This window comes from Muntiacus reevesi, chromosome 17, assembly GCF_963930625.1.
Source record: "Muntiacus reevesi chromosome 17, mMunRee1.1, whole genome shotgun sequence".
Classification (NCBI taxonomy): Eukaryota; Metazoa; Chordata; class Mammalia; order Artiodactyla; family Cervidae; genus Muntiacus; species Muntiacus reevesi.
The window spans coordinates 50,200,965-50,223,965 of NC_089265.1; the positions used below are offsets into that span (position 1 = coordinate 50,200,965).

General features: G+C 41.1%; 1 protein-coding gene across 1 annotated transcript in view; it reads right to left on the bottom strand.

The window, feature by feature from the left end:
• Positions 1–1,627: 1,627 nt before the first annotated feature.
• The window catches only part of LOC136148660 (guanine nucleotide-binding protein G(q) subunit alpha), a 301,839-nt gene continuing 280,465 nt past the window's right edge, over positions 1,628–23,001 (bottom strand). Inside the window, exons 6-7 of the mRNA XM_065908330.1 lie at positions 11,608–11,761; positions 1,628–5,841 (exon numbers count right to left, since the gene is read on the bottom strand). Of these exons, the coding sequence (XP_065764402.1) occupies positions 5,651–5,841; positions 11,608–11,761 (345 nt within the window). The 3' untranslated portion in view covers positions 1,628–5,650. The remainder of the gene's footprint in view (positions 5,842–11,607; positions 11,762–23,001) is intronic.

Here is a 23,001-nt window from a genome sequence, read left to right on the forward strand (position 1 = left end):
CCCAACTTCACAAAACTGCTAGAAATAGAAAAGCTAGATTTCAGCTCCTCCCAAAAACCTTGATGTATGTTTCTAAAAGTCACAGTCTTAAAGGACATCTACCTCAGGTCCTTTTGTCACGTGGAGTGGACCTTTCACTCCCAGGCCTGAGATGGGAAACTCTAAGCCAAGCCTCTGCCTGTGAGGCCTGCATTCTTTCTCTGAAGAGACGGCCTCAGGTGAAGACAGGAGGTTTGTTATAAGTCTTTATTGAGCAGCTATTTAACCTTGTTTTAACAAATTGCTTGCAACCTAAATTAGGGCAAGACTTTTAGAAAAAGAAATTTGATAAATACTATCAATATAAATTTTCCACTAAAGAAGTTGGAAATTTCTGATTATATTCAGAAAGGAAATTCTTTTTTATTTGTTTAAAAACTATTGAACCTGTCTACTTTGGGAAGTGGATATGCATCATATAGTGCTTTGGAGAAGGAACGATTGATCCCAATACTCCTTATAATGCAAAAACATTCTAGGAGAGGCTTAAAACTTCAAGAGAAGGAAAACTCAAGAATGAAGAATACTGTAGTACAAACTTATGGCCAAAAATACTGTATTTTTAACCAGCAAGATCATTGGGGCATTATTATACAACATTAGGTGTTTTTTTTTTTTTGCAAAACTAGTTCCCATCCCCAAACAATAGACAATACATGCATTTGAATGACATTTTAAGAACAGTAAATATGATTCTTTTAAATACTGCAAGTTAAAAATGTTTTCTGACAAAACTCCCTAAATACATAAGTCTAGGAAGGATTTCCAACATGATGACAGGTGAGGAATCCAGCAAGTTGCATTTAGAGAGTTCTTTGAGGAAAAGAAATCCACCAAAAACATGTGTTTCAGTCAAAGTAACCTGAACAAAGTTACATAGTAATTTTTCATCTTTCTTTTCTAAATTTAAAAATATTCTACTGAAGAATATCTTCCTCCCTGTTTTTTTTTCCTGTCTACCCAAGCTTATATGGAAGTTAGAATTTCTTCATCCAAGTGAGATCCAATTTTACCCATAGATGTTTTCATAATGTGTAAATGCTGTTTACTATTGGGTTGGAATCATACAGGGGAATGGAGGTTACATGATAAGGGAGGTAAGAAGAAAATTAACACTTGACCACCTACCATGTGCTAGGTGTGTATGCATACTTTGAACAGATGATTCTAGAGGCAAGAGGGTTACTGAAGAGCACTGGTAGTTGAGACAGCAAGAAATTGCTATTCTGTGAGAAAAACAAATGGCAACTTTATACTAAGTATCTACGAAGCAGGTGCCTGGCTCCAAAAATCTCTAGCTAATCGCATACAACTAAGCCATTTCTTTTCCTAAATTGATGGAATCAAAATGAAATCCCAAACACATAGTTACCAGGACAGATCTATTAATGCTACATATGCTGGAAATATGTAGAGATAGATAAACATACAATATTACTAGTTTCAATTTTTTGTGTGTTTCTAACCAAAGAAAAATCTTTGGAAGAAAATATGTATACCAAGCACACCTTATCTGTCAATTGAGATGTTGTCAATTACCAATTAAGTGGTTTTAAACCCTTATTTAATTTTAAGAAGAGCAGCAATATACGTTACAATATTTGGGTACACTTTATTTTTATATGGGTTAACATTCTGCTATATTTCATTTCATTCATTCTTTTTGTGAAACTGAAAACAAAGGGAAATTGAGGGTAACTTGAAGATTATTTCCAACCAGTATCTGAGTCTTGCAGTATCTCATTATGCAGCCCTTTCTTCCCATTATTTTTATATATTTTTTGCAAATAATAGTCATTTTTGACCCATATCCAGCATAAATAGCTTTTCACCCCATTACTAACTTAAGACAACTAAAATTTACAATCATGTGGCAGTATAAATTTTAAAATTACAGTTCGTACACCTTGACAATCAAGATAGTCTGAAGTACAAAAAGTAAATTGTCCTTTAGCTGAATTACCTTTTTAAATATTAGACCTGCTAGCTAATCTACAAAAAATTACAAGTTTCGGTGTTCTTCAAAGACCTTTTGTAGATGTCATCTGCTAGTAAACAACATATGCAGGTTTCTAGAATATTTTCTCCCCCGCTCTATTCATGACATTCAACAGAGCTCTTTATATGAAAATGGATCGAAAAACAAACACTTTGAGGGGAGTTATTTACTTTTGAATGGGTGTGTTACTTCCCTTTGTTTCAGAGATGAGGCACAAACTTCTGAATTTCAGCTCTGTAAGGCATAGTACAAACCTCCAATTTACAAACAAGGGATTCTCTGTGGGTTGGAACTGCCATGTCACGCAAAAAGGGCAAAATCATCTGTAAACTGGTACACTGCAATGTGTTAAGTGAGTCATGAGACGGCTGCTTGCCTTGGTCTGCGGAAGAAAGGTTTCTGTGTTTTTGTTTTTGAATAAGACATGCCCAAGTCACCCCACAACTTGCCACAGGCCTCCGTTACTGGGAGCATCAACAAGAGGGGTCCAGCGGCACACGCTTAGAACGCTTGCAATCACAATAATAATATAAAGCATGAGTAAACTTCATTTTTATACAAAACTGAAAAGAATCCCTTCCCACCCCAGCCCGCTCAGTAAAACCCCAAAGAAAAAAAAAAGAAAATCCTTTAGCTTCAATTGACTAGTGTGGATACAATTCGGTTTCTATGTATCACTGTAACTAGGGTGATCAATTTTTTCCCTTCTGAAGAAAAGGGATCTTATCATGCACCCTAAGATGAACAGTGAAACCACAAACCTCAATTCTGCATAGCAATTCCATCCCAATTTCATGAAGACAAATATAACAATCTTTCCCTGTTTTGCTCAGCTTCTTGGAGCTCTGAGATCAGGTTTAATTGACTACATCTACTATAGCTCTATTAAATAGAATATCCTGATTCCCTAAAACTGTAACACTTATGATCTTGTGATGAGGTTTTTGCTATACACACTGTAGGCCTTCAAATGTTGTTTATACTTTTTTTTTTCCTTTTTTTTTTCTTTTTTTTGTTTTGTTTTTTGCTGCACCAAATTTAAGATCGCCCTTTCAGGCAAGCAGTGGTCGCTAGCTATTAAAACATTTCCTTAGTGGATCACAATAGCTTCTAAAACTGCCTTTCTAATAAAGGCCATCAGAGAGGTAATACTAAACTGTGCATTTGCCAAGTAAGAATATGAATTGTATAAAAGCTCATATTCCAATCCTAGGTCAAATGGCAAAAGTTCTACAAAGTTGGTTTCCATGTTTGTATAAAAGCTCCAACTGATTTTATGTATTTTGCTTATGAAATTACCCTTGGGTCTTATAATCAGTATACCTCTACTTAGGAATGTGCAAATGATTTTATATAGCACGATGCTAGTACCGCTCTGTACGATAGTAAGGTTTTTTTTTTTTTTCTTTTCTAAATGGAAAAAAAAATCCCTAGTCAGAAATAAACTGACAAATTTACATTCTCCTCTCTTAAAAAAGTAAATAAAATAACATTATTCAAAATGTGAATTAGCTATGAGACATACAATACAATTACATAGATACATATCAATACAGCACATTCAATCTGCCAAAAAATTAATGATTACAAAGCCAGTATGGATGATACAATATCAAGAGAGAGATGTATGTACAATGATTAGAGCATTCATAATTGCACTATACCTACAGGCAGTCTGTTTCTTAATTAAATTACAGGTGCTTTCTGAACAAGGAGAGAAAAACCAGGTAACCTGTGTACTTTGAGACTGGCAGAGTAAAGAATGGGAACATTCCATTATTATTGAATAACTCTGGTACTCATCTGATAAGCCATTAATTTTCTTTCTCCTTTGTTGTTCCAAAACAGTGATTTACATGAAAGATTATAGACTCCTGCCAAATAGTACTGTAGTAAAATTAGACCAGGATCATGGCCTAATTTTACCTTCCCAGCAGGTTTAAACCATCATGATTTATTTTCTTAAATTATATTTCAATTCAAGCTGCTTGACAGAAGATCATCAATACATGTGCTGTGTTTTTTGCATTGGTTGAAAAATTGCACATATAGAATTCTAGATCTCTCTCCTACTGTGTTCAGTTACATAGATACACATTTTATAGAACAGAGAGGTTACTTTTGAGTTTCAGTTCACAAATCTTCCTTAAGTTCAACTCAATCAGTCACCAGTTTAAGATCCCAAAGATGGTAAACTAGCAGTAACTTCAGAGCCTGCAAATTAAAGGTGTCAGAGTAATACTATTGACCAATGTTTTTGGCAGACCTACTTGACCTTAAAGAACACAAAGAGAGCAAAACTGGCTTCAAATGAAAAGATAAAAGCAGATTTCATGGGGTATCACACAAGACAGCTTTTCCACATTGCTGATTTAGACGCTCAACATGGAATGTGGACACTAAACAATGTGATTTAAGGGCAAAGAAAAGGATGGACTGTAAGAATGAAATTTACAGTGACCAAAGGTTTGGCAACTGGTGTTTCAGGTTCATTCTCAGTACAAAATTTTAGGCTTCACAGTCTTACTCTCTTACATTTTAAGGTACTGGCTTTCATCTTTTAAGCTCTCATTAATTTATTTTTCAAAGCCAGCTTTGGCAACACATATCCATAGTTAAAAGTCATTTTAAACTTGTGGAACAAACACTAAGGAAAAAAAAAAGAGGGAGAAAAAGTTTTAGGAAAAAAAAAAATTAAGAGCAACCTATAAGAAGGATCTGGGCAGCAGCCATTGGGATAATGTAGTGTCTGTTGGCATATTTTTTTGGCATCTGCAATTTGAAGAAAAGAGGGTGGAGAAAAAAATGGCAAGAAATGGAGGAAGAACAATGGCACATGATATTTCAAAAGGAAGAACTCCTCTGTGTGTCTTGGCCCTTGCTTTACTGACTTCTACATGGTTTGCTGAGCAACCAGTTGTGGCTGAAGGTAAACTTCAAAAACAACAACAAAAAAAAACAAAGACACTTAACCGTTAAACAGGCATCCACTGTCCCAGCCCAAAGTGAGGCAAGACAATATATTTATATAAAAAGACCTCTATATGTGTATCCAGAGCAATACATTTAAAACCACAGTATTAATACTTATAATCCTTCAGCAAAAACCACAAACTGTTAAATTAAGCTGAGTTGATGGCTTAAATTGAATGACATTGTCCTGACTGTATCATTTGAGAGAAAAACTTGACCAAGAATGGAACTAGGATAAAGGCCATTGTAATGTGGGAAAAATCAAGAGGAAGGGATGGGTTGGGAAAAGGAAAATCAACTTCATTTTGCTTAATAGAAAAGAAAGAGAGAGAGAGAGGAAGAAACAGCTCTTATTTTTGTGAGTGCATGACTGAGAATTTAAAATACATTGAGTCACAAGATTTTGCCTAAAAAAAAGAGAGGAAATGTGCTGGGACTGTACTTCAGCATCCTGTTTTTCCTCTGAATAGTTTAAATAAAATCATAATATTTACTACAAACTCTGTGGACACGCTCACACAGAGTCCAGGACGGCAATAAATTAGTATTATGCAAATTGTTTTCCACAGAAATACAGTCCCTCTTGTTTAGCTTCACTAGCCCACCAGGGGAGGGAAGGGCGGTGTCGAGGAGGCACAATTAGACCAGATTGTACTCCTTCAGGTTCAACTGGAGGATGGTGTCCTTGACAGCAGCGAACACAAAGCGGATGTTCTCGGTGTCTGTGGCGCATGTGAAGTGCGAGTAGATGATTTTGTCACTGTCTGGGTTCAGGTCCACGAACATCTTCAGGATGAATTCTCGAGCTGCCTGGGCATCTCGCTGGGGTCCTGTTGGTCAAGGGAGAAGAGGGACACTTGTCAGCTAGCTGATCTGTTAATGCATTTGTTCAATGTTGACCAAAGCTCATGAAGACCTCTTCACTGCAGACCTGATCTGTTAGAAGCATCTTCTCCAACACGACTATGTGTCATGGTTCCTCTTTCTCACTTTCACTGCCCATCCATCCACCTCCAAGCATCCACAGAATGTGATCTTGTGAGAACAGGCAGGTAGCGTGAAGGCCAGGCTAAGTTTAGCTCTGATTCTTTGGGACATAAGGAGCTACTGCAGAATCTTCAGATAGGGATGTGATTAGCTTACTTCTGGTTGGATTCAGTTAATTGTGCTGGTTTCAGCTGCATAACAAGTGTGCATATAACTGCCTCAAGCTTTCTCGTCAATTTGCCACCCAACCTGCTCCCATTTTTGTATCAATTATTTTACAGTCTCCAGACTGAAATCTAAGAAGAGAAAACCTGTTTCTTAACCTCTGGTCTGTCTGCAACTGTCCTCTGCAGGCTCATTTCTGGTGTTTCTGATAAAAACCAGTTTTACGTAGAATTTAATTCACTACATGTGATGATTAAAAAAAGCTGGTTTACGTTTTCTTACATTTATCCAGGGTCTCTTATGTACCAAGCACTGTCTTAGATGTTCTTAAAAAGGATTATGATACATTTATCAGGATATATTAAGAACTTATTTGATAATTTTGCAATAGATTCTTAGATATGACACCAAAATCACAGGCAACAAAAAAGAAAACAGATCAATTGAACTTAATCAAAATTAAGAACTTTTGCACATCAAAGGACATTATTAAGAAAGTAAAAAGACAACCTACACACTTTACGGTAAGGCAGGAACTAACACATTGTAATTCAACTATACCTCAATAAAAATAAATTTAAAAAAGAATTACAAAAAAAGATAACCTACAGAATGGGACAAAACACTTGCAAATCATACATCTGATAACGGATAAATATTCGGAATATATCAAGAACTCCTACAACTCAACAATAGAAAGACAACCTGATAAAAGATGGGCAAGGGATTTATATAAACATTTCTCCCAAGAAGATATACAAACGGCCAATAAACACATGAAAAGATGCTCATTATAAGCACATGAAAAGATAAACATTATTAACTATTAGAGAATGCAAATCAAACCCACAATATGATACCACTTCACATCTACCTGAACGGTTACAATCAAATCAAGTGGAAGATAACAAGTGTTAGCAAGCATGTGGAGGAATCTGAATCCTTGTGCATTGTTGCTAGGAATGTAAAATGGAAAACAGTTTAATGGCTCCTCAAAAAGCTAAATACAGAATTACCAGACGAACCAGCAATTCTATTCCTAGGTATCTACCCAACTCAATGATCCATCAACAGAGGAATGGAAAAACAAAGGGGAGTATATACAGACAGTGGAATACTATTCAGCCATAAAAATTAAATTCTGACAGATGCCACAACATGTATGAACCTTGAAAACATATCAGGTAAAATAAGTCAGATACAAAACAACATATACTGCATGATTCCACTTAGGTAAAGTATTGAGAAAAGGCATATTTATAGAGATAGAAGGTAGATTAGAGTTTAACAGGGGTTAGGAGGAAGGGAAAATGGGGAGATGTTGCTTAATGATTATAGAATTTTGGGGGGCAATGATACAGTTTTGGAAATGGAGATGGCTGCTCTGCACTGTAAATGTAATTATAGTATCACTGAACTGCATGCCTAAAAATGGTTAAAATGACAAAATTTCACATTACATATATTTTACCATAATTTATGAAACTAATGACATGTATAAAAAAGAATTGAATGATATGCTTTAAATGGATGAATTATATATTGTATGTGAATCATATCTCAACAGAGCTGTTTTAAAAACATAATAGACTCTGAGAAATATGTTAATTTAAAACTTGTTGTAAATTAAAAGCAATACCAAAACATTACCACCTATCAAGGACTGAGCACTTTCTTTCTTTTTTCTTTATATAATTTATTTTATTTTCTGTCGTTCTAGAATGAGCACCTTTCTCATATGCATCTTTGTGGCACTATGCATCTGAATTTCTCCCATTTTCCAGTTAGCTCTATACCAAGAAAGAGGGATAAGCACTATAACCTGCATTCCTCCTCTCTCAGAAAACCCTCTTGGGATCCACAGCTTAGACTTTTTTTTTTAATCAATATTGTTATTTACTGGTTGGGATAAAGAAATCTTTGACAATTCTACTGAGGGTCTACAGATTCTAACAAAATACATGGTAAGCTTCAGAAAGCCAACTTGAAAACTTTTCAAACCAATCTTATAAGTAAATAAGCTTATATCCAACTGCCAGACAATGGGAGGAAGAGTCATGAAAGCAGATTATTCTCACTTGCACAGCTTACAAAAGGAAGGACTGAATTTCTGACTTAGCCCAGATTTGAAATTGTTGATGATTAAGAAGACTGGCACCATACTGAATTAAAGAGTGCCCAATTAAAAATATGTGAGACAAATTCTTTAGTGTCCTAGCTTATTTAACATACTATTGCTAACGTAATTCCATAGTAGTGATTGTTGTTATTATTCTATAGGTCGGTCACGTCCAACTCTTTGTGACTCTGTGGACTGCAGCACACCAGGCTTCCCTATCTCTCACCATCTCCCGGAGATGGACTAATAGATTGTTAGAACTGATGCAGTTTTCCATTTTCACAAAAGAACATTATCTTTCTGGCTTGTGAATGAACTTTTACTTGTTCTTGTTGGGAAACAAAAGTCTGTTCTTTTGACTTTTTTTTTTTTAAACTCTAAAGTATATCAGAACATAACAAGTTCACTGAACAGCACTTGGGGATCTGCTATGCTTTTAAGCATAATTTGTTATCTGAATAAACATAAACTACAAAGAAATCATTATGGCCATCATGGCAGGAACAAAAATCCCATCGTCTCTATGAATAGTTTTGCAATTCAAGAAATGATAATTTTCCTTCCTGAAGAGAAATAGAGAAATGACATTCATTATGATTAACACCTTGTAAGTACAGAAATGTGGAAGTGTGAAATTTATAATACTATGAACATGTGTATTATAAACATATCACTGCAGAGTGGGCCTAGAATTTTTTCTCTCAGCTCATCTTACAAGGGCCTGAAGTCTCCTGGAATGACAGCTGCATCTCCTTTAGGAATAACTATCAGTGTCTTTTATTCTTTTTCCAGAGACAAGTTTCCTGTATGTGCGATGTGTGTTACCAGGGAAGATGAACAGTAAAAAAAAAAAATCTTCAGATTTCACGACATTGACAGTGGGCTCATGTAGGAAGGAAGATGCTCTTACTTACAGGGATGGGGAGTCTGGGGAACTCACCGGACAAAGGAGATATGTAAGAAGAAGAGGAAGAAGGCGCACAGAGAAGGAAGAACCGCACTCCAACACTTGCTGCGGGAAGACCAACCCCGGGGTGCTGGTGTGTGTGCTGCGTGTGAGCCTTGGGCCTCGGGGGTCCGCTCTGTGCTCTGTCCTCTGTCATCGCAGAAGTATGCACGTTATGAAAACATGCTGCCTACAGGCTTGTGCTATGTCGGGGGTGGTGGTCATTTTCACCCAATTCTGAGAAAAATGAAAACAAATCTCCCCTTCCAGGAGCATAAGGCAAGCGTGTGTGCTGGGTGGTAAGCCGGGCGCTCCGTGCCCATCTTATCTGGGCTGGTCTCGTGTTTAAGGACTCAGCCTGTTGCTGTGGGAGAGAACGAGTGCCAGGTTACCTCCTTCCACCGTCTGCTCAGGAGCGCTGAGGACCACGGGCTCGGGCATCGGTGACTTGGTGGCAGGCTAGCGGCCAAGTAAAAGGAGGAGAAAATAGGCTGGGCAAGCGTTTGTTTTTAAAGGAGCCTCAAAGCACAAAGGAAAAGTTACTTGGACAGAGGATGGGAATACCTTGCGGACAAAACCAGTATGATGACGTCCCTACACGTGAGGATCCTACGTGCATCTCAGAAGGAATTTCAGCTCATCAACATGTAACGTTTCCCTTCCAAGAGAAGTACCGCACCACACACACGTGTGATGGAAGATGCGTGAAACTCCCCCCTCGATGTGTTCGCATCTCGGGGGAAAGCTATGAGGCCAAGCTGAGTTCTAGTTTTGAAGTAATTACCTTTCTTAAGGAGTTCGTAGAAGTACAAAAACGCTGCTGAGTTGACATACACACCAGAGAGCAGATGCTTTTAAAGTATTTTTTAAAAATAGCCCATTCTCTTGTTGCACCTCTGTAATAGGTACTTTTGGGTTTGTTGTTCTTCTGTCTGCCAGGCACTGAGCTACGTGACTTACATACGTGATTCCATTCAATTCTTTTTTACGCAGGAAACTGAGGCGTTACACTTGACTGAGGCACCACTGCCGGCGAGTGGCGGAGCCAGTACAGTACTGTGTGACATTCAAGGTCTGTCCTCTTACCTACTATTCGCTTAGATCTGGGTTTGGCAAGCTCTCTCTGTTTAAGGACCACAGAGTAGATATTTTGAGCTTGTGGGCCACTTGAGCTCTATCACAACCACTTAGTTCTGCTGCTGTAGCTAAAAGCAGCCAGACAGCATATAAAGGAGTGGGTGTGGCTGTTTCAGTAAAATTTTACTTATAAAAAGAGGCAACGGGCCCTAGCTGTTTAGTCATCCAGTCATGTCTGACTCTTTTGTGACCCCACCAGGCTTCTCTGTCCATGGGATTTCCCAGGCGAGAATACTGGAGTGGGCTGCCATTTCCTTCTCCAGGGCATCCTCCCGACCCAGGGATCAAAACTGAGTCTCCTGCTTGGCAGGTGGATTTTTTACCACTGAGCCACCTAGGAAGCCCAAGTCAGCCACTCCTAATCTAGACTCGAGCACGTGTGGGGAGCTGACTGTGGGTTCTGCAGGTAAGTTCTTCCAAGGCAGTGGTTGTGACTCTTTCACCTGTTTGAGAGTGGCTGGTATGGATGCATTTTGTTACCAATCTCTCAGCAAGTAATATTTCTCGGAAGGGGCTGGGTATTGTGCTCAGTCATCCAGGATTTCAGTCTAGTTGAGGAGGCAAGATCTGTTATAAGAAGGAAGTAAATACTGCAAAGTACATACACAGGAGTCCCAAAGTGGGTGTTACAGGCAGAGTTTAAAAGATGGGTGCCTTCTCTCAGGATGGGGCTTCATGGGGCCCATGAAGTCCTCCAAAGAAAATATCTGTGTCAGGCATCACGCTGAAATGTCACACTTATGTTATCTATTCCAGTCAACAAAACAAAAGTTTGGTCCTAGAGCCCAAAGCAACTAACTTACTCGATCAAGGTTTACACATACGAAGTATCAGAACTGGGATCTGAAGCTGATAGATCGACTTCAGACCATGGGCTCTTGACCACAAAATTCTGTTTTCTCTCCAGAGAGAGGGAGAGGCAGACTGTTATGAAATGAAAGGGAACTCAAGAGGGAACTATAATGGTTGATACACGGGCAAAACTAGGGGATGGTTCCCTCCTCTGATATAAAAGAAAGCTTCTTATATATTTTGAAGTAAGTGTAACTTTCATCACTGTTGGGAAGTGAAACATTTCAGGTCATTAAAAGGCAGGACAAACAATGATCCATACTCCATCAATCACCAACACGCAGGCTTCTGAGGCACTGAGGGAGGATGGGTATGTGTCAGCTCTGGCCCTGGTCTCAGGAGGTGGGATATTTCCCTGGCTAACGCACTGCCTGAAGAGTGCAGACTTACCATCGTATTCCGGGAAGTAGTCAACTAGGTGGGAATACATAATTTTCTCCTCTAGAAGATCTTTCTTGTTTAAGAACAGAATAACTGAGGAGTTCTGGAACCAGGGATACGTGATAATTGTTCTAAAGAGTGCTTTGCTTTCCTCCATCCGGTTCTGAAAAAAAAAATCATCAGAAAAACAAGGCGTGAATTACACGATCACTCAGCCTGGGAACTGTTTGCTTTTTAAGTCCAACCCATCTTTGGTATGCATTCAATTTCTGTGGCCTTGGGCTGAGCTTCCATGGCATCAGGGTTTACATGCAAAAGGCTCAGCAGCTCTTTTCATTAGGCAAACTCTCAGGCTGACAAGCAGAAGAGAATAATAATAATAAACATCCACTGATACAATTTTTAAGGTAGAAAAAGAATCATCAAAGCCCAGAGAATCAAGGTGTCCCTGGTGCACTGTCACAAATGCCCACCAAGAATTATTCATTCGTGGCCAAATACTTAAGATCAAAAACTAAGTACCAGGCTTCATTTTGCATTTCTTAAGCTATATGGACTAGGGACTTCACAATTAGTTCTATTACATAACAGTCAAAACAAAGTTACTTTATTCTTTGCCCAAAGTGCATCAATACGTTTTAGAAGTATTACTTTTTACTATACAAATATATATATATTTATTATATATATATTTATTTATATACTTTCCCTGATTAGAAAAACACATGGAAAAATATTTTTAGATCACACATTTCCTATTTATCAGAACGCACTGTCTCCTTAAGTTTCACTAATTTTCATACAGAACTGTGGACCTATACATAGTAATTAGTTGGAGATATAAATGTAATATTGCTCACCACCTTCAGTGTTTTCAACTGAAGCTATCTATCAAGTCAGCCTAGGTAACAGAAAACCTCAATGAATTCTTAAGGAATTAGTCAGCCTGCTCTTACAAATGAAGACGTTTCCAAGGTACTTCTGACTCGGGTGATCACTCACCAGTCAAAAGCTAGACAGCCTCCTTGCTTAGCCCACATCTATTCACCAGCTGTTCCTTCTATAGACACACTTGCTTCTAAATCTTTCCCGCCCTCGGGTCACAGACCGAGGTGGCAGATTTGGAGAATCCTCCTTGGGCCTGCTTTTTCTCAGACAGCAGAGAACAATCTCCATCCCCCTGTCTTGGTTCTATGTGCTATGACCAAGTCTGGGGCAATGGAAAAGCCTGTTGAGGATTGAGTCCACGTCTACTGCCAACAGGTGGCTCAATGGTTTAAGCCAGAGGATCCTATTCAAGAAGTGGGTTTGATCCCTGGGTCAGGAAGATCCCTTGGAGAAGGAAATGGCAACCCACTCCAGTATTCTTGCCTAAAGAATCCCATGGACAGAGGAGCCTGGCAGGCTACAGTCCATAGGGCACAAGGAGTCAGATATGACTTGGCAACTAAACAAATAACCCTATTCTCGTGGTACCTGGGGTGACTCAGGGCTGGGCTCTGAATCCAGGTTCCTGTCACTTGGACTATTGCTTCGCTTGTTTTTTGGTTACCAGTGTAGCCAAGCTGCTCAACCAATCCAGTTAAACTCCAGGATTTTTGCCACGAGCTTTGGAATAGAGAACCAGCTTTCATGAAAAAAGTGGAAGATGCAGCATGTAGCCTTGAGCTTCCAGCAACCATTTTGAAACAGGAAGAAAAAGAAACTAGGTTTTAACTTTTTGGTCAAACCATGCCAAAACCTGGTGATGCTTCTGCATTTTGTAGTAACATCAACCAATTGAGTACTCTTTAGTTTTTAAGCTAGTTTGAACTGTATTTTTTCTGGATCTTATTATATATAAAATACTTCTCAGAGAAAAACAATATATCATTTATATGCAGAATCCCCCCAAAAAATGATGCAAATGAACTTCTTTACAGAACAGAAATAGACTCACAGACTTTGAAGAAGAATGCCATTTATAACTGAATCACTTTGCTGTACATCTGAAGCTAACACAACATTGTTAACTCTAGTTCAATATAAAATTAAAAAAAAATTAATGCTTCTGATTGATCTAGCTGGATCCACGTCCTTCTCAAATTTCTAAAAGGAAGTGAATGAAAGATGTTTGAAGGCTGACCTTGAAGACTAAGGGCTCAAGCTGTTAACACATTCTGCTTTTGCCTTCCTGATTAGGATGTGCCCCGAGTTTCACAGTTCAGCATGATAGAGGCCAACTACACTCTTCCGCATTCCCCTATGACTGCTCTTCCAGACAAAGTTCTGGGAAGTTGAGCTCACCAAGAAATTTCCTATATCCTGAATATGTCTTGCTCTTTTCTTCTATAAAGTGTTCCAATTCAAATCAAGTTGAAAAGGTCTCCTGTTCAAAAGGAGACCTTTACCAAACCTGATGAAGTCCACCACCAATCGAAACTGCGCAGAATGCTGTGGGCTCCTGGTCATGGAAGCCTTCCTCTGTCCCCCATTTCTCGTTTGTAGGAGACAGGCTTCAGCCTCCATGACCTTCCCTGAGTTGCAAAGGGCAGGTTCAAACAGCTGCTAATCAGGGAAGTGAGGGCTGCAGCCTTGGGACAGGGTCCTGGTTCCGCCTCAGGGGACACAACAATACCTCTGAGTTTGTCTGCAGAACTAAACCCCCCAACAAATGAAAGATATTAACTACTAGACGAAACACGCTTCATTCCAGAGAACAGGTCACAGTTGGGATAACCCCCAGAATCTAGAAGCTTATCAGGAGACCACCCGAGGCCAGATGAAAGGAGTGCAAGTCCTGCGCACACCCTGATCCTCAGCAGCAATCCCACCCTGAGCACTGCCATAACACTCCTCACCAAGTCCCCCTGGGTTGGGACACTCCATTCTGAGGGCATGGGTTCCCTGTGTCCCCCTTTGCCTGGAAAAGCAATAAAGCTCTTCTTTTCTGTTTCATTCAAAACTGTCTCTGAGATTCGATTCGGCTCTGGTGCACAGAGGCCAAGTTTGTGGCATCACAATCTCTTTGCCTTTACACCTTGTGCGTACCATTAGATAATTACCATTATCTAATCTACCATTAGTAATTAAACATGGAGGGATGGGTTCCTTCAAGGGACAGTGTTTATTTCACAGCACATGTTTATCTTTAATATAAATAATACGCACAGCCTTGAAAAACAGTATTTTTACAATCTATGTGACTTTTGCTGATTGTCATCAACAGCAACAAAATTTTAAGCCTGGAAACAATATTCACTAAGAAATGATCTCTTGTAGCTAAGATTTTACAGGTTGAAAATTTCATGACTGAAGGAAAGCAAAGACCCTAATAAACACTGAAAGAATTAAAGGATCTAAAGACGGTCGGTTAGATAGTGACATCCCTGATGGAAGAATTAACTTTTTTTTCTTACTTACAGTTACAACAATTCCAGAAAATCATACTGTGGCCTTCAGAGAAGTCATGTCTAAAGAGCGGGTATGTACACCTTGGCCTCAACCAGGTAGCCTCCATCTGAAAGTCTTATCACTGTGACTAGCACACTCCAGAAGGGGTATGATGGGGTCCCCAGGGGAGGGTCCTACTGGGATCTTTCTTAGGTTGAAGTCTAAGAGTAAGTGGTTAGACCCTGGGTAGAGACAAGAAAGGGGAGAGGAGTGGTCTGACTTTGAGTTCATGCACAAGGAGGCACCTGAGGTTTCTCTGATTAAGTTTCAAGCCAGGACTGGATCTCCCAAGCTCCAGATGGGGTCTACTGGAAGGGGGCCTCACACCAGGACACAGTGAGGACAGTGGACTATGCCCAGCCCTGGGTCCTAGAGATGTCTGTGGCAGTGGCTGTCTCTCTGTGCCCAGGGCTGCTGCGCCCAGGGCCATGGTGGAGATGAGCCTGCTGACTGGCCTGGTCCCATTAAAGCTTTGCCAGTGTCTGCAGTCTGGGGTTGTTCTAGGCTGTTTTCCAACTTGGCAAATGCTGTGTGGCCTCGGCAGGAGCTTCTCACTCAGGGGAAAGCTAAACAGCAGCCAAGTGGGTGGCTGATCAGCAGCATTAGCACCCATATACCTCCAACCAGATCTACCAAACTCCATCTCAGGGACTTGCCTGGTGATTCAGTGGTTAAGACTCCATGCCTCCAATGCAGTGGGCATGGGTTCAATCCCTGGTCAGGGAACTAAGATCTCGGATGCTGTGCAGCGCTGCCAAAAAAAAAAAACAAACCCTCAACCTTCGGGGGTGAGCCCTAGGAATTTACATTTTAGCAGGCCCTCCAGGGGATTCTGATGTAGGCTTAACTTTGGGAAGCACTGTGATGGAGGTGGGCTTCTCCAAATTAGCATGTGTTATGAATCACTTGGGGACACGGGCTGTGACTCAGCTTAGGGTGGGACCCAGGATCCTGCATTTCTAACAAGTTTGGAGGTGAGGCTGATGCTGGAGGTGGAAGGTTCAGAGAGCTTGCTGAGCTTTAGGGACCACAGCGAGAAACACGACGCTCTGTCCTATTTTCGTGATATGAAGTGCCACTCGCACATTCAGCCCAGTGCCTGAGTTGTGTGATGAAAATCTAACTGTGCTGGCTTCCTGCTTTTTGTCTCTCCCAAGAAACACGATGCTCTGTCACCCTTATGGCAGAAAGTGAAGAACTAAAGAGCCTCTTGATGAAAGTGAAAAAGGAGAGTGAAAAAGTTGGCTTAAAGCTCAACATTCAGAAAACTAAGATCATGGCATCCGGTCCAATCACTTCATGGCAAATAGATGGGGAAACAGTGGAAACACTGTCAGACTTTATTTTGTTGGGCTCCAAAATCACTGCAGATGGTGATTGCAGCCATGAAATTAAAAGACGCTTATTCCTTGGAAGGAAAGTTATGACCAACATACACAGCAAGCTAAAAAGCAGAGACATTACTTTGTCAACAAAGGTCTGTCTAGTCAAGGCTATGGTTTTTCCAGTGGTCATGTATGGATGTGAGAGTTGGACTGTGAAGAAAGCTGAGCACCGAAGAATTGATGCTTTTGAACTGTGGTGTTGGAGAAGACTCTTGAGAGTCCCTTGGACTGCAAGGAGATCCAACCAGTTCATCCTAAAGGAGATCAGTCCTGGGTGTTCATTGGAAGGACTGATGTTGAAGCTGAAACTCCAATGCTTTGGCTACCTGATGAGAAGAGCTGACTCATTGGAAAAGACCCTGATGCCGGGAAAGATTGAGGGCAGGAGGAGAAGGGGATGACAGAGGATGAGATGGTTGGATGGCATCACTGACTCGATGGACATGGGTTTGGGTGGACTCCGGGAGTTGGTGATGGACAGGGAGGCCTGGTGTGCTGCGGATCATGGGGTGGCAAAGAGTCAGACACGACTGAGCGGCTGAACTGAATTAAGATTCTTACTTTATGCTGGGTAAGTTGTTTGTCTCTCCACAGTGAGAATTTCCAATACTTTTCACCCCAGGTAAAATGTTTACAAATTGATATACTCCTGATCAAAGCTCCCAGACTAAATCTTAAATGGGACTAACATCCAGTTTTCATGATGCCTTGCAAGGCGGTGGACTGTGCAGAGAGAGAGGCACAATCCACTTTGCTCAGTTAAAACTCAAGTCTGTGAGGGAACAGTGTGTCACAGGAGACTGGTGTCACTTGCTTTTTAGTAATTCTCTAGGGCCTGGAGTTGCAAGTAAGAGAGTGAAATAACAACATATGAGACATTGAATTTATCAGTCATACACATGAGGATCTGTTCACCTCTAAAGACAAGTTTAAAAGCAGTCTCAGGGAAGTGGTGCTAATCTTATGTTCCTCCTCTTGGGGTTGCTGCTACTGCTGCTAAGTCAGTTCAATCGTGTCCGACTCTGTGCAACCCCACAGACGGCAGCCCACCAGGCTCTGCTGTCCCTGGGATTCTCCAGGCAAGACCACTGGAGTGGGTTGCCATTTCCTTCTCCAGTGCATGAAAGTGAAAAGTTAAAGTGAAGTTGCTCAGGCATGTCTGACTCTTTGCGACCCCATGGACTGCAGCCCACCAGGCTCCTCCATCCATGGGATTTTCTAGGCAAGAGTACTAGAGTGGGGTGCCATTGCCTTCTCCGCCTCTTGGGGTTAAAACCACTCAATTCAAAGAGGATGTCAATTAAGGTTTTTACTCTCTTCCAAACACTAAGGCTCTTTATTAACCAGGTGGGACTGCCTATACTTGAGTCCCAAGGAGGTTTCTGACTTCTTGTTGACCCCATACACCACTTCTCCTGAACGGAAAGCAATGAAGGGTGGCCTGGTGAGAGTCAGAACAGAGGGAGCAGAGATCAATGGGCCAGCCTAGTCCCCACCCATAAGTCTGAGCAGCCTCCGGGAGCTGGTGATGGACAGGGAAGCCTGGCGTGCTGCAGTCCGTGGGGTTGCAAACAGTCAGACACAACTGAGCGACTGAACTGACTGACTGAGTCCCCATCTTCTAGAGACATGGGAAAAGCAAAGGGTCACAGAGACCAAGGACAGTCTGCCACAGAGCGAGCACAGTGGGCTAAGTGATCTCCACGCAGTCACCCTGCCTCAAGTAAACGTGGCCACAGAAATGTCAGTCTTGCCCAGACCACACTTGCTATGAACTGATCGTCTGTTACTCTGACATACATATGGTGAAATCATTACCCCCAGTGTGTTTTCCAAAGCTAGGTCATCAGGAGGTAACTGAGATTAATGCCATTTTTGTTGTTGTTGTTTTTTCCCCATTTATTTTTATTAGTTGGAGGCTAATTACTTTACAATATTGTAGTGGTTTTTGCCATACATTGACATGAATCAGCCATGGAGTTACATGTGTTCCCCATCCCGATCCCCCCTCCCGCCTCCCTCTCCATCCCATCCCTCTGGGTCTTCCCAGTGCACCAGCCCTGAGCACTTGTCTCATGCATCCAACCTGGGCTGGTGATCTGTTTCACCATAGATAATACACATGTTTCGATGCTGTTCTCTCGAAACATCCCACCCTCGCCTTCTCCCACAGAGTCCAAAAGTCTGTTCTGTACATCTGTGTCTCTTTTTCTGTTTTGCATATAGGGTTATCGTTACCATCTTTCCAAATCCCATATATATGCGTTAGTATACTGTATTGGTCTTTATCTTTCTGGCTTACTTCACTCTGTATAATAGGCTCCAGTTTCATCGATCTCATTAGAACTGATTCAAATGAATTCTTTTTAATGGCTGAGTAATATTCCAAGGTGTATATGTACCACAGCTTCCTTATCCATTTGTCTGCTGATGGGCATCTAGGTTGCTTCCATGTCCTGGCTATTATAAACAGTGCTACGATGAACACTGGGGTGCACGTATCTCTTTCAGATCTGGTTTCCTCAGTGTGTATGCCCAGGAGTGGGATTGCTGGGTCATATGGCAGTTCTATTTCCAGTTTTTTAAGGAATCTCCACACTCTTCTCCATAGTGGCTGTACTAGTTTGCATTCCCACCAACAGTGTAAGAGGGTTCTAATGCTGTTTTTATAAGAGACCTCACAGAGAGTCCTCATACCTTCCACTATGTGAGGACACAGCAAGAGGATGGCCATCTATGAACCAGGAGGAGGGGGCTCACCAGACGCTGAAACTGCCCAAGGCTTGATCCTCCCAGCCCCCAGGCTGTGAGAAATAAATGTCTGTCAATTATAAGCCACTGGTCTATGGTGTTTTGTTACCTGAGCTGAAAGGGACTTGAGACAACACTGATCAGGTGAGTCGCTCCTCTCAAGGCTGGAATCAGTGAAGAGGTGGAATGCTAATCTCCATCTTGATCTCTGGTCTGGGAAGAAGGAGAGGCTCCCTGCTCCCCACTGTGTAAATCACAAGCAGAATGATGGAGCCAAGATCATCAGAAAAGGACTGGTTCAGGCTATTGTTGAGGGGGGGGGTCTCACACTTCTAATCCTTAACATTTCATATTGGTTCTCAAGATTCTCATACAAATCCAACAGCAAAAACACACAATTTCTGATTAAAACATGGGCAGAGGATCTGAACAGACATTTTTCAGAAGAAGACATATAGATGGCCAATAGTAACTACAGGAAAAGATGCTCAACGAGACTAATCATCAGGGAAATGCAAATCTAAATCACTATGACGTATCAGCTCACACCTGTCAGAATGGTTAGCATCAAAAAGCCAAAAAAAAAAAAAAAAAGTAGGCGTGAGGATTGGAGGAAAGGGAACCCTTGTGGACAGTTGGTAGGACTATTAACGTGGTACAGCTGCTATGGAAAACAGTAAGGAAGTTCCTCAAAAAATTAAAAACAGAACTAATATATGATCTAGCAATTCCACTTTTGGGTATTTATCTGAAGGATATAAAAACACTAACTTGAAAAGATATCTACACACCCATGTTCACTGCAATATTATTTATACTAGCTAAGACATGGAAGCAACCTGCGTCATCAACGGATGATGGATCAAGAAAACTGACATATGTATAATATATATACATGTATATGTATAATTATGTATAATGTATATATATGCATATATAGCACATTTAATGTATACTCATGTTAGTTCTTTATAATGTGTATATGTATAATATATATAACACATGCACACATACATATACATGCAATGGAATATTAGCCATAAAAAGAAAACCACGCCATTTACAACAACATAGATGAACCTTGAGGGTATTATGCTAAGTGGAATAAATCAGACAGAGAAAGACATACCATATAATCTCATTTATGTTGATTCTTAAAAACAGGGACTTCCCTGGTGGCTCAGGGGTAAAGAATTCACTAGCCAACTCAGGAGACATGCATTGTCTAGGAAGATTCCACATACTGCCGAGCAACTAAGCCTGTGTTTCACAACTACTGAGCCTGTGCTCTGCAACAGGAGAAGCCACAACAATGAGACGCCTGAACACTGCAACTAGAGAGTAGCCCCCACTTGCCACAACTAGAGAAGGTCTGCGTGCAGCAACAAAGACCCAGCACAGCCAAAACTAACTAACGAACTTAAACAAAAAAATAAAAACAAGTATAGGTACAGAGAACAGATTGGTTCCTAGAGGTAGGGAGGCAGAAGATGGGTGAAACAGGTGAAGGTGGTTAAAAGGTACAAAATTCCAATTATAAAATAAGTAAGTCCTGGGGATGTAATATACAGCATGATGACTACAGTTGACAATACTGTATTATATATTTGTAAGTTGCTAAGGTCTGTCTGGTCAAGGCTATGGTTTTTTCCAGTGGTCATGTATGGATGTGAGAGTTGGACTGTGAAGAAAGTTGAGCACCAAAAAATTCATGCTTTTGAACTGTGGTATTGGGGAAGACTCTTGAGAGTCCCTTGGACTGCAAGGAGATCCAACCAGTCCATCCTAAAGGAGATCAGTCCTGGGTGTTCATTGGAAGGACTGATGCTGAAGCTGAAACTCCAATACTTTGGCCACCTCAGGTGAAGAGTTGACTTACTGGAAAAGACCCTGATGCTAGGAGGGATTGGGGGCAGGAGAAGAAGGTAACGACAGAGGATGAGATGGCTGGATGGCATCATCGACTCGATGGACATGAGTTCGAGTAAACTCTGGGAGTTGTTAATCGACAGGGAGGTCTGGCGTGCTGCGATTCATGGGGTCGCAAAGAGTCGGACACGACTGAGTGACTGAACTGAACTGAACTGAAGACAGTAGATCTTAAAAGTCCTCATCGCAATAAAAGAAATTATAACTGTGAGGTGATGGATGTTATCTAGACTTACTGTGGTGATCATTTTGCAATATATACAAACACTGGGTCATTATGTTGTATACCTGAAACTAATACAATGTTATCTGCCACCTGCATCTGCATGCGTGCTCAGTGGTGTCCGGCTCTTTGTGACCTCATGGACTGTAGTCCACCAGGCTCCTCTATGCAAGGAATTTTCCAGGCAAGAAATTTGAAGTGGGTTTCTGTTTACTTCTTCAGGGGATTTTCCCAACCCAGGAGGGATCAAACCCGTGTCTCCTGCATTGGTAGGCGAGTTCTTTATCACTGAACCACCAGGGAAGCACAGGTCTGTGTATGAGCCCCTAAGAGTGGTTAAAAAGAGGCTGGAGTCACATATGCAGGAAAGGTTTGAGTGGGGAAGGCTTACGAGCAATGTAGTTCTGAGCTGACTCTTGAGAGGTGGAGAGATTACAAGGAAAAAAGAAGAGCCAAAGCAAAAGGGAATTGAAACCCAGGACCCTCTGGAGGGACCTGTGATGATTCTGTGTAAAATAGTTTGTGGAATTCTGATCTCTGCAACTTAGGTATCAAGTAAGAAAATTTTCCATGTTGAGACTGTGAAACAATTCCTCTGCATTTGCATTTTACAGTGGGGGCTGGGAGGCATAAACACACTGGGCCCCATGAAGAACATATGCATTCCTGCCCCTGCCAGTCATGAAATAAGCTGCAGGCTCCCACCGCCTGCTTGTCTCCAGGACTGGCAGGGAGCAGAGGCCAACAGGAAGTTCTATCAGACATCTCCAGTGTGGCTTGCAGAGAGAGACACAATTACCTGCTTGGAGGTAGGCAGCCTCTGCCTTCCTTCCTTTTGACTCTCATACAAACCTCCCTCCTATCAAGGAAATGGCCAGATCCTGTGGATGCGGTCCAAGATCCCTACAGGAAGTTGGCTTTCTTCAGGCTATGACTTTGCCCAAAACTCTGCACAAAAAATTATCAACGGGCCTCAAGGGACACTAGTTCATGTCTCCACCCCTTGTAGTCATGCTGCCAATGACAGCGTGGGTTGGCACTCTGCCAAGGTGGTACTTTCCTCCAGCAAGAACCAGCCTTAAACCAGAGATCTGAACATCAATTCTCCTAACTCTTGCAAGTCACTATTTTGCCAGTAAATACAAGTTCTCACACTCTGCGAAGAATACAATTTAAAGGAGACCCTCAAAAAAAAAAAAAAATAAAGGAGACCCTCATTCATTTCTATGATCCAAGTCACCCACCTGCCTACCTCTCCCTGTCGCTATTTCCCCCTCATATCAGAGCCTTGATAAACCACATTTATTTATATTCTCCATAAGGTCTAAACACAGCCTTTAAATGTAAAACTAGACACAAGAAATAAGCGTGCAGACTGTTGAATCACCACTGAGGGCCTTACAGTCATCTATGAGTTGTTCTCAGCGGCTGTCTGAGGTAGGATGCACCCCAGACACAATGCGATGTAGCTTTTCAGGGCTCAGAAATGCCCTCTTGGATCAGAGATGCAAACGGTCTGAGTGATCCACAAATGTACTAACTGATGCCAGAACTTGGGTCAAGGGCCTGTGATTATTTGCTTATAACTTGTGTTCACAATTCAGGGATTCTGCATTTCCTGAGCTTTCTTCTAAAAAAGGCCAAGTGACACAGCTGATTTAAATGAGTGAGGTCCAGACATGG